Source organism: Erinaceus europaeus, chromosome 17 (assembly GCF_950295315.1).
Source record: "Erinaceus europaeus chromosome 17, mEriEur2.1, whole genome shotgun sequence".
Taxonomy (NCBI): Eukaryota; Metazoa; Chordata; class Mammalia; order Eulipotyphla; family Erinaceidae; genus Erinaceus; species Erinaceus europaeus.
In genome coordinates, this window is record NC_080178.1 from 5825186 (window position 1) to 5837716 (window position 12531).

Consider the following 12531-nt stretch of genomic DNA (forward strand, 5'->3'; position numbering starts at 1 on the left):
TCTCTTACTTTTTCTAAACTAGAATCTTTGCTCTTTGACTGCTGACATGTATAATTACTGATTTGTAGATTACTGGATAAAATCAGTAATTTAAAAAAAATGATTTGAGTTTTTTAAATTTTTAAACTACTTTTTAAAATGTTTTCTATCTTTACTTATTGGATAGAGACAGCCAGAAATTGAGAGGGAAAGGAAAGAGAGAAAGAGAAAGAGAAGAGAGAGAGAAAGAGAAAGAGAGAGAGAGAGAATGAGAAAGAGAGAGAGAGAGAGAGAAAGATGTAGCCCTGCTTCACCACTTGCAAAGCTCTCCCGTACAGGTGGGTAACGGGGCCTTGAACCCAGGTCCTTCCACACTGTAACATGTGCACTCACCCAGGTGCACCACCTCCCAGCCTAGAGTTTTGTTCTTTTTTTATCATCAGTATTTTTATTTCACCAGAGCTCATATTGTGACATGGGGAGTGAATTTTACACCTCTCAGTCCTCAAAACTTCAAGTCTGTGGTATTTCCTGGTGCTATATTTTCATTTCCAAATAGAACACCGTGACATAAGTACTAGATGATATGCTCAGTTTTTGCTGACATGGAGATGAAGAGCTCAGTTATCTGGCATCCCTAGGGCATCAGTGTCCTTGGCTAAGTGGAATTTTGATAAGTTGCAGAAACAAAATTGCAAAAGCTATTATCTACATTAACAGCATCATCTTTATCATAATGGTCATCATCATCATCATCATTTACATTACAGATCAGATAATTTTTTTTCGGAAGACACAAAACTTGAAGAAAAAGAGAGACGTATGTGGGATAGGAGCAGGTGGTGGTTCACTAGATAGGTCACATGGATCAGCACCTTGCAGGATCTAGGTTCAAGCTCTAGGTCTCCACCTGCAGGGAGAAGCTTGATGATGAGTAGTGAAGTAGTGCTGCAGATTCCTCTCTCTCTCTCCCTCACCCTCTCTCTCTGCCTCTCCCTCTCCCTCTCTTTCTCTCTCTCTCTCCCTCCCTCTCCCTCTCCCTCTCCCTCTCCATCTCCATCTCCCTCTCTCTCAATTTAAATTTACAGATCAACCAAGCTGTATTACACATTAGAGAAATTTCTAATCCATGTCTGTAACTTAGTCCTTAGTTTCAGGAATTCAGTAATTTGTTTAAAGCAGTCAGTGGCCACATCCTACTAATAATCTGTGAAATCCTCCAAAGCTTAGCCATTAACTAAAAGCCACAGCAAATGACAAGACGAAATCATGTCTGTCTACTGAGCTGTCACAAGGCCTTCAGATTGCTAGCCATCTTTCTTCCTTGAATCCTGAACAGTAAACCACCTGGCTCAGGAGATGAGAAGTAACAAGACCTTACTAATTTGTGAACACATAGAGGAAAAGGGAATTTGGTTCAAATATATGGAAATGGGGATCCGTTATCTTGTTTTTCCCATGACTAGAGTAATTCTTTGAGTAGGAGACTTTTGATACCAAAACCAAGAAAGACCTAGGCCGACTGAGATTAATTGACCAACCTCCTTATAGACTATCTTCAAAATGAAGTGTTACATTTTAGAAATTTATAACTGAACCAAAAAGGATAAAAGAAGGTGACATTAGTAACAATAAAAGAAGAAAGACTTAAGAGATTTCTGGTAGTTCCAGTGATTAGAAAAGTTAAGGGGAGGGGCCAGCACACCTGGTTAACTGCACACATTACAGTACTCAAGGACCCAGGTTTGAGCCCCCAGGCATTGGATTGGGATGCATTGGATCGACCTTCTCGTGGTGCATCCCTTGAGTACCCATTTATTGGGGAAACTGACGATCCTTCCTAGCCGACTGAATCCACATGGATCCCAGTCACTTTCAAAGCCAGCAACAAGCAGACATCAGGCTCAACCTGACGCTGTTGACTGGCTATGGAAGAAGGGCAAATGCTAGAAGAAGACCCTGCAGGGGGAGAGCTTCACAAGTGATGAAGCAGGTCTGCAGGTGTCTCTCTGTCTCTCCCCCTTTCTATTTGCCCCACCTCTCTCGATCTCTGAATATCTCTATCCAATAAATAAAGATAATAAAAAAAAATAAAAAAAAGTTAAGGGGCTAGGGAGAGTGCATAATGGTTATGCAGAAGACTTTCAAGCCTGAGACTCAGACTCCCATTTCAATCCCCATAAACCAAAGTTGAGCTGTGCTCTGGTCTCTTCCTCTGTATCTTTCTCTCTGTATCTCTCTCATTAAAATACAATAAAGAAAATACTTTAAAAAAAGAAAGAAAAGTTAATCACTGAGAATCAGTTACTTTTATTTTTCTGATTAATAAAGAAACTTTATTTTTCATGTTTATTAGTGATACACAAAATTTATAAGTGATTTTTATTAGTGATATACAAAATTTATTAGCAATTTAAAAAAAATTGTTAACTAGTAGGGATAACATTCCACACAGTTCTCACCACCAGAGTTCTGTGTCCCATAGCCTCCATTGGAAACTGTAGTCATTCTCCAAGGTCACTGATATGGGCTGATTCTATAACTATCTACCTATATCCATGTATACACACACACACACACACACACACACACACACACCATAGATATCCCATATATGCATCATACTCCCCCCCCAATATTTCTCAGTCCAGTCTAATAAACAATGAAAAAAGCAGGTAGAGATAATCCAATATATAATAGGCCTGAGTTGATCACAACCTAAATGTTCATTAACATTTCCTTTAAAATGAACAGACTTAGAGTTGTTCCATAGTTTTGTTTTGATTAAAAAACTAGCATATTTTAGGGAGAGGAATATAATACTAACTTATAAATAACTGGTTAGTCATCAGTAGGAATAATTATTAATATCATCAGTAATAAAAACAATCATTAATAAACCTTAATACTTAACATTACGGATTGTCTCACGATTCAAGAAATCCACAGCGCTAATTTACTTCATTGTTTAGACATCAAATAAAAATGGTAGTGGCTCTAATAAGAATTATAGATAGCAGTATGTAAATGATATAAATGCTGACAGGATGTGGAAATAACAATTATCTGTTCCATATAAACAGTGAACACAGGGGGGCTGGATGGTGGTCCACCCATTTCCGTGCACATAGAACTATATGCCAGGACCTGCCAAATAAACACCCAGGTTCAAGCAGCAAGGACTCTTCAGGAGTGGGGAAATAGGTCTGCAGGTGTCCCTCTTCCTGTCTTCCTTTCTACCCCTGATTTCTCTCAATTTCTTTCTGTCCTATTGCAGGAGCAGTGGATTACTAGTGCCAGGCACTGAGCCCCAGTGAAAATCCTGCAAGCAAAATAAAATAAAACAATGAACATTTTTTTTTCTTATTTTGTAAATTATATAATCTTTCTCATATTGTAGTAGAGAAAGGTCAACTTTTTTAAAGAGACAAATGATGTATTCAGATTTCTCCACAATCAACATAGATTATAATATTAGTCATTTTAATGTGTGTATGTGGTATGTAGTTTTGCTTTCAATATTAACATATTTATCTTTGCCTATGAAAATGTATTTCATTAAATATATCTCTCTATACCTAGTTCCATGTTAGGATAAGGCAATTAATTAGAATAATATTTTAAGATATTTTGTCTGGTACAATCATATATCAGGAGTAGTATTTAAGAAGCTGCTATAGTAATATAACTTAAAATGACATCCCCTGAAAAATATATTGTTCTATAAATAATACCTTTTAATATTTTGTTAAGACAGAGTTTATGCACTTTTTGGTAAAGCTGTTTACCAGACTACTTTTAAAGTGGCCATGCATTCTTTGTAAGAGGTCAGGGCTACCACTAATTGCTAAGACAGAATCTATTGACATGTTATAATTCATCCCATTATTTCATTCATGTCAAAGGATCTCTGAAATAGATCATCTTACTGGAAAAACAATAAAAAGATACTGCATTTACTTAAACATAGGTTTTATTGTAAGAGAAGAAATATACATCAGCTATCAAGTATTTTTATATAGAAATAATTAAAACAGTTCACAGAAACTAAGTCAAGTATACGTTATGCTCTTACTAAAACACATAAGAAATGAATTTATATGAATATAGTTCTAATTAAATAAAGTAAATTATTTAGGAAAGAATTTTCTCAGTGCCATTGTAACATCCTTATTTCTCAGACTGTATATCATGGGGTTAAACAGAGGAGTCACAATAGTATAGAACAGGGAGAGCACCTTGTCTGTCCCTCCTGAATCTTGGTTCTTAGGTCTTAAATAGGTGATGATGCCTGATCCAAAAAACAATGTCACGATAACAAGATGAGATGAGCAGGTGGAAAAGGCTTTGGCCCGACTTGTGGATGATGACAGTCTGAGGATCGTGGAGATAATTTTTCCATAGGAGAACAGTATCAAGAGAAAAGGAACTGCTACAAACAACACAATAACTAAGTAGACCACCATCTCATTCACAAAAGTGTCCCCAGAGGCCAGCTTGAGTATTGGAGGGATGTCACAGAAGAAGTGGTTGATGAGGTTAGAGCCACAGAATGATAGAGAGAAAATCTGGAATGTCTGCCCGATCTGGACAGGAACTCCAGTCACCCAGCAACCAGCCACCATCTGGACACAGACCCTGGGGTTCATGAGCAGAGGATAGTGCAGAGGGCTACAGATGGCCACATAGCGGTCATAGGACATTACAGCCAGAAGGAAGCACTCCGTGGCTCCCAGCACAATCACACAGCACATTTGTGTGGCACAGGCTACTAAAGAAATGGTTCTTCTCTGGGTCCAAAGACTATTGAGCATCCTGGGGAGAGTGGCTGATACATAGCACATTTCCAGGAAGGAGAAGTTGCCAAGGAAAAAATACATGGGGGTGCGGAGAGCAGGGTCCACTTTGGTTATGAGCAATATAGTGCCATTGCCCAGCAGGATGAAGATGTAGATGACCAAGAACAAGGCAAATAGCAGCCCTTGGAGGTGGGGAAGCTCAGCAAAGTCCAACAGGACAAAGTCCATCAGCTTTGTGAGATTTTCACAGTGTGGTTTCTCCTGGGGCTTCATCTGTGGAAGGAGAGCGTTAACACGGGCTTTACATTTTACTTGTGTGAAGAGTTCTGCTCTTTAAATTATTTCAGAGTATCACTATCTGATTTTAATTTCATGGAACTTTTCTATTTTTCTTCTTATTTTTAAAAAATACTGATTGATTGATTGACTGATTGATTTAATTATTGGATAGAGCCAGGTAGAAATGGAGAGGGGAAGAGGAGATAAAGAGGGACAGAGAGAGAGAGAGAGAGAGAGAGAGAGAGGAGAGATACCTGCAGTCCTGCTTTAGGGCTCGTGAAACTTTCCATCTTCAAATGGGGACTAGGGCCTTGAACCTGCATTTTCACACACTGTAATGTATGCTTAAGAAGGTGTGCCAGTGCCTTGCCCCTGGAACCTTTCTACTTTAAATACATCACTGTCAGTATATTCCCTAAATTTTCATATAGATGATATGATATAAGACATTGCTGTACACTCTTTATAGCTTCTTTTAATTATATGTTATTTCAATTATTATATTCTCAGCACAGACATGGAATCCTTAGCAGCAACAGTGGAATGATCATAACTTAGCTATTTTCTGACTTTAAAATGTTTCTTAAAGACATTTGATTTCCCTTTATTGCAGTTCAGCCAAAATAAGTCAGAAATCGTCCACTGATATTTCAAATCCTTCACTTCCTATCAGCTTATGCACTTTGGGATACATTTTATTTTATCATGCAACTTTTATTAGTATATAGAGTATTATGCACTTTCTTTATTCTTTTTTTTTTTGTCCAGATCATTTTACTGAGGGGAGGAATCATATTTTATAAAACAGTTGGTTGCTTATTATTGAATTTTCATTTCTCCACATGATAGCTTTCTACACACTAGTCCAACCACCACCCCAAATTCCCCTTCACCATTGTGTGTGTGGTGGTATCTGACACCTCTCCTGTTCACTTCTCCTATGTCTCCCTAACCCTGAGTCACTTGCTTTGCTGCAATTCAGCAACTTCCATAACCAAGGGATATACCTTATCTGTATGAAATGAGAATGAGAAGATTCTCTCTGTCTGCTTGAAAATATGAACTCAGAGCCATAAATCCCAACTCTCTTTCAGTCTCTCTCTCTCTCTCACACACACACACACACATTTAAACTTTGTTTTACTAAATTTCACTCTAAGTAGTAATAAAAATTCTCTCTGATTTTCTTTTTCTTTGCATCATATTATTAAAGTCGTGATGGCTAGAGAGCTTAAAGCATTTGATATTGTATGTTATTAATCCTATAAGTACTAAACATGAAAATCCTGTTAATGCTCTACAATAATTTTGCTTATATTATGATTCCAATTCTGTAGACCTAATCATCAAAGTACACATCAGTAGGTGGTCCAGTGTAACATTTTACTTGATTATTTTTATTGTTATTACCTTTAAATTAGATTACACATTAGCACGAGAGAGGGAGAGAGGTGGGAGGGAGAAAACCAGGGCATCACTCAGATGCCTCCTATGTCAGAGATTAAACTCAAGACTTCATCCTTCAAGCCCTTAGCTCTTGACACCGTGCTATCTCTCAGGAAATAGCTAATTCCTCTCAGTTGCCTTTTTCCTTCTCTAGCACAAATGATATCAAAGGAAAAGACCAGCACGTTATCTCTTAGTATCTGCCTAGAGCTTACAAAATGTTTGTATACCTCATGTTGAGATGAATAGTTGATTCTGAAATTAAATAAAATAGCAGATTTTTTAAAAAATGTAAAATCACCACATTTAAAAGGTTGGGGAAGATAAATATACAATGTTAAATAACTGCTCTTTTTATGTCAGTTTTATGAATGCCAGAATTGAATAAAAGGATTTGAACTGAACATTTAAATAAAGTGATATCTAGTACATGAGTTTTGATAAATAAATGAGGAATATATAGACAATCAACATATCAATGTTATAACTATATGACACTGGACCTAGTATACCTAGTGATGTGTACTTTTGGGATTGAGTCTACAGAATAGGAGTCATAATATAAACAGAATTATTATAGATTAACAACAGAATTTTCACGCTTAACGGTTATAAGATTTGTAACACCACACTCATCTTTGCTGCTTCTCAGAAGAGCTTAGTATGAGACATCTACATTTTGATTTTCTCAAAGAAATAACTAGAAAAACAGAGTTCTGCTCTATCAAATTACCTGTATTTTCAATTTTTGGTGTGTGCTTAAGTTCTTACTAGTAAATGTAAATTAGTGCTTTAATAGATTTAACCGACATTCAAGCCTTCTTCCTACGAATAATTTTATATGCTGACTCAAATGTGTAATACTGTTCTCATTAGTTAGATATTGAGAACCATCCAATTTCAGCTATATTTCTGGTTATAAGTTGCCAGTCATGTAATAGTTAATTAATTTATCAAACAATATTGAATTTCAAAGTATTCTTATTATTTTACAAAGTTCTACACCATATATACATATATATACACATATGTATATATACATATGTGTATATATATGCATATATGTATTTGAGTAGCCATTTGCAGGATTCAATACACACTGAAGTTAATTTCATGAATTGTGTTACATTAAAAATCAAGATTGCCCCTGAGCTATTAAGAAAAAAATTGCTCCACCACATATAATTTTCAGTAGAGAAAAGCGATTTCATGTGATCATTTATGAGGACAATTCACTGTCAATTTTATTTTATAAATCGTAAGTATAGCGAAATGACTTAAGTAAAATATACACTTGCTAGTAAAGAAGTTAAATATTTTAAGTTTAAAAATAAAGACTAAACTTAGCATCAATTTAATGATTCATACAAACCTTTTTTATTTGAAGGATGCTAATATTTGTTCAATAGAAGGGTTCAACTATTTAAATTGTTGGTGAAGCTACATATTACATCAAAGATATGCAAGGAACTTTCTAACACATCCTGTCTTTTCTGAATATGAAATGTTCTTTCAACAAAAACAGTTACCTCTTCCCTAGAGATCTCTTCCACCTGACACATTTAAATACCTAATTAAAAGTAACTCTAGGTATCTGAGACATATACAAAGTTGGAAAACAATGTTTCCTTCAAGACATTAATTAAAAAATTGACCACATTGTCATTCAGTGATTTTTTTTTAGCTTTCCAGATAACTCTCACCTTATTTACTATTTTTCTTTTCTTTTTGTTGTTGTTTTGCCTCCAGGGTTATTGCTGGGACTTGGTGCCTTCACTATGAGTCCACTGCTCCTGGCAGCCATCTTTTCCATTTTGTTGTTATCATTGCTATTCTTGTTGTTGCTACTGTTGTTATTGAACAGGACAGAGAGAAATGGAGAGAGGAGGGGAAGACAGAAAGTGAGAGAGAAAGAGAGACACCTGCAGACCTGCTTCACTGCTTGTGAAGTGACCCCTCTGCAGGTGGATAGCGGGGGCTCGAACCGGGATCCTTAGGTAGGTCCTTGCCCTTCACGCTGTGTGTGTTTAAGCATGGCCCGCTGATTTGCCGTTTTAACAGAGCACACAGTGCAGACTTTTCCTTAATCAGTAAGAAAGTGTGGGGTGGTACTTCTTGAGACCAGCAGAGTTCTCTGAACACTAGAAATGGACCCACTACATGACCCTTCTCCCTTCTGCATTTCCCACCTCTTTTCTTGTATAAAATATAAAATTTCCTTCTGATCTGCTGAAATGTATGATTGCTGATGATAGATTATTATTAATGTAGATTATTGAATAAACTTAGTTTTGTTTTGAACACTGTTGAGTTCTGTTCTTTCTTACTGTCATTATTTTGATTCGACCAGAGCACCGCTCAGCTCTGGCATATGGTGGCATAGAGAATTGAATCTATGGACTCTGGACTCACAAATATGCAGATGTGTACTATTTCCCTAGCTCTGAATTCTTGTTTTCAAATAGAATGCCCTGAAAAGTATTAAATGACATACTCAATATTTTGGCAACACGTAGTTTAAAACTCAGTTAATCTGAAGTCCTGGGGTATCCATCTCCTTGACATATCAGATAATTTTAATAAGTCGCAGAAAAAAAATTACAAAGCCATTATCTCTTTTTAAATTGTTTTAGTTATCTTTATTTATATATTGGATAGAGACAGTAATAAATCAAGAGGGAAGGGAGAGATAGGAAGAGAGACAGAGATACACTCACAGCACTGTTTCATCACTCACTTGCTCTCCCCATGCAGGTGAGGACTGGGGGCTTGAACCTAAGTCTTTGCACATGGTAACATGTGTGCTCAACCAGGTGTGCCACCACCTGGCTCCCGATGCTATTATCTCCATCAGAATCAAGATCTTTATCATAATTGTCATTGTCTATTTCACTGTTCACCTCAGAGGCTATATATATAAATTTTCACAAAATATAAAAGTTAAAGAAAAAGAGGGAATTTGGGAGTGATGGTGCACTCAATAGAACATTCAAATTCCAGTTCTGGAAGACTCAGGTTTAAGCTCCATGGCCCCTCATACAGGGAGGAAGCTTCATGAGCAGTGAAGCAGGGCTGCAGGTGTATCTCTTTCTTTCTCCCTCTCTATCTGCTCCTCCCCTCCCAATTTTTTTCATCCTATCAAATGAACTACAATCACAAAAGAAGTTAGATATGATTCAACACCTAATAGATATGGCATTATTAAGTCATGTGTATTAATTCTCTTTCCAGTGAACAGAGCAGAGTCTCTGGCTGGTAGCATAGTCCTGTTTATATATATATATTTATTTTATTTATTTATTTATTGAGGAGCAAAAATTCATTGGCATATATTAAACATTTACAATGTATTACAAGAATACAATTCTAATTCATGTACAAATGTTTAGTCATTGCCTCTTGCTTAGGGATGGCACTATTTAATTACTAGCTTCATGAATTTGAGTATAAAATAAATATACAAACGACTCCACTAAGAATTATAGATCCTAACTATACAGATGATGGTAACATGTGAAGTTAACCATTATGGTTTTCATATCAACAATGAATACAGATCTTTCTTTGCTTTTTCCATCATAAACATTATATTTCATTCTAATGATACAGAGAAACTTCAAATTACATTCAGTGTTTTAATCAATTTTTTAAAAAATATTTATTTATTCCCTTTTGTTGTCCTTGTTGTTTTATTGTTGTAGTTATTGTTGTTATTGATGTCATAGTTGTTGGATAAGACAGAGAGAAATGGAGAGAAGAGGGGAAGACAGAGAGGGGGAGAGAAAGACAGACACCTGCAGACCTGCTTCACCGCCTGTGAAGCAACTCCCCTGCAGGTGGGGCATGGGGGGGGGTGGCTGGAGCCTGGTGGCTTGAACCGGGATCCTTATGCCAATCCTTGTGCTTTGCGCCTCCTGTGCTTAACCCACTGCATTACTGCCCAACTCCCTATTTTAATCATTTTAATCTGAGTATATGGTGTATAATTTTGTTTTTAATATTAGTGTTTTTATACTAGTTGATGAAAATGTGTTGCCTATAAGTTCAGTTTCATGTACCTACTAACATTTTAGGAAGTATATTTAATGAGAATAATATTTGCAAAATTTTTTATCTGATACAGGCCTGGGTCATGAATATTTCTTGTTATTGATATGCCAAAACAATTTTTATAAGTATAGTCCCTGAAAAAAGAAGTTTTGTTTTGGAAATAATTTCTCTATGAAGACTTTGCTAGAACAAGATTTAGGTGATCTTGAAGTTCTTTACCAGCCCTATTTATTTTATTTTTAAATTATATTTATTTATTAATTGGATAGAGGCAGCCAGAAATAGAGAAGGAAGGGGGAGATAGGGAGATAGACACTTGCAGTACTGCTTCACCACTCAACAAAGCTTTCCCTCTGTAGGTGGGGACTGGGGACTTGAATCTGGGTCCTTACGCATTATAACCTGTGCGTTCAACCAGGTGTGTCAATATCAGGTCCCTACCAACCTCATTTAAATGCTTGTGTATTTCATGAAAGTGAATGGCAGGGCTTCCACTAATTTATATGACAGAATATATGTTACAATTGAATCCATTATATTAACCCTTATAAAAGTTATTTCTTAAATGAGGTACTTTACAATAAAACAAGATTTCCAAATGAAGATGATTCTTTTTATTTGCATCCTTGTTTTATCATCTGAGAGAAAAAAAATGTTTCTGAAGCATTTGTCAATATGGAAATAATCTCATAGATTGAGATAAATATTGCTGATGCTTTTTACTGAAAATGCATAAAAGCATATTCATATGATGGTAGTACAAATTAAATGAGTAAATTATTTAGATAACAATTTTCTTAGTGCCCTTATAACATCTTTGTTCCTTAGACTGTAAATCACGGGGTTAAACAGAGGAGTCACAATAGTATAGAACAGGGAGAGCACTTTGTCTGTCCCTCCTGAATCTTGGTTCTTGGGTCTTAAGTAGGTAATGATGGCTGATCCATAGAACAGTGTCACAACCACCAGATGAGATGAACAGGTGGAAAAGGCTTTGGCCCGACTTGTGGATGATGACAGTCTGAGGATGGTGGAGATGATTTTTCCATAGGATACAGCTATCAAGATAAAGGGAACTGTGATAAACAAAACAGCAGCTAAGTAGACCACCATCTCATTCACTAAGGTGTCCCCAGAGGCCAGCTTGAGTATTGGAGGGATGTCACAGAAGAAGTGGTTGATGAGGTTAGAGCCACAGAATGATAGAGAGAAAATCTGGAATGTCTGCCCAATCTGGACAGGAACTCCAGTCACCCAGCAACCAGCCACCATCTGCACACAGACCCTGGGGTTCATGAGCAGAGGATAGTGCAGAGGGCTACAGATGGCCACATAGCGGTCATAGGACATTACAGCCAGAAGGAAGCACTCCGTGGCTCCCAGCACAATCACACAGCACATTTGTGTGGCACAGGCTACTAAAGAAATGGTTCTTCTCTGCGTCCAAAGACTAGTGAGCATCCTGGGGAGAGTGGCTGATACATAGCAGATTTCCAGGAAGGAGAAATTGCCAAGGAAAAAATACATGGGGGTGCGGAGAGCAGGGTCCACTTTGGTTATGAGCAATATAGTGCCATTGCCCAGCAGGATGAAGATGTAGATGACCAAGAACAAGGCAAATAGCAGCCCTTGGAGGTGGGGAAGCTCAGCAAAGTCCAACAGGACAAAGTCCATCAACTTTGTGAGATTTTCACAGGGTAGTTTCTCCTGGGGCTTCATCTGTGGAAGGAGAGAGTTATTACGGGCTTTACTTTTTAGCAGCATGAAGCAGTGCCTTTTCTCTAAAGAAATTGCATTCTCTAAATTTTATCAGGATATCTATATTCTGTTTAAGGATTCACTGAAATTTTATACCTCAAGAATGTTGCTATCGACACATTCAATACATGCTTTCAATTTTGATCTCTTGAATCATCACTCACCTACTTTTGGTTAGTCTTTCTTTCTATCTTTCTTTCTTTCTTTTTTTATTTCTTTT

The 12531-nt window shown here is 36.8% G+C and overlaps 2 protein-coding genes across 2 annotated transcripts; both read right to left on the reverse strand.

Annotated features, from left to right (window-relative positions):
• Positions 1–4109: 4109 nt before the first annotated feature.
• Positions 4110–5066, reverse strand: LOC103109585 (olfactory receptor 10AG1-like). The gene has a single exon (XM_007518694.2). It carries the CDS (start codon positions 5049–5051, stop codon positions 4110–4112), a length of 942 nt encoding a protein of 313 aa, XP_007518756.2. The 5' UTR covers positions 5052–5066.
• A 6264-nt stretch (positions 5067–11330) lies between these two features.
• LOC103109584 (olfactory receptor 10AG1-like) lies at positions 11331–12284 on the reverse strand. Its single transcript, XM_007518693.2, has one exon. The coding sequence runs from the start codon at positions 12270–12272 to the stop codon at positions 11331–11333; it is 942 nt and encodes a 313-aa protein (XP_007518755.2). The 5' UTR covers positions 12273–12284.
• Between the last annotated feature and the right edge of the window lie 247 nt (positions 12285–12531).

What these genes read in the sequence shown, in the direction of transcription:
- LOC103109585 (XM_007518694.2), bottom strand. Translation starts at nt 5,051, where the DNA reads ATGAAGCCCCAGGAGAAACCACACTGTGAAAATCTCACAAAGCTGATG.
- LOC103109584 (XM_007518693.2), bottom strand. Translation starts at nt 12,272, where the DNA reads ATGAAGCCCCAGGAGAAACTACCCTGTGAAAATCTCACAAAGTTGATG.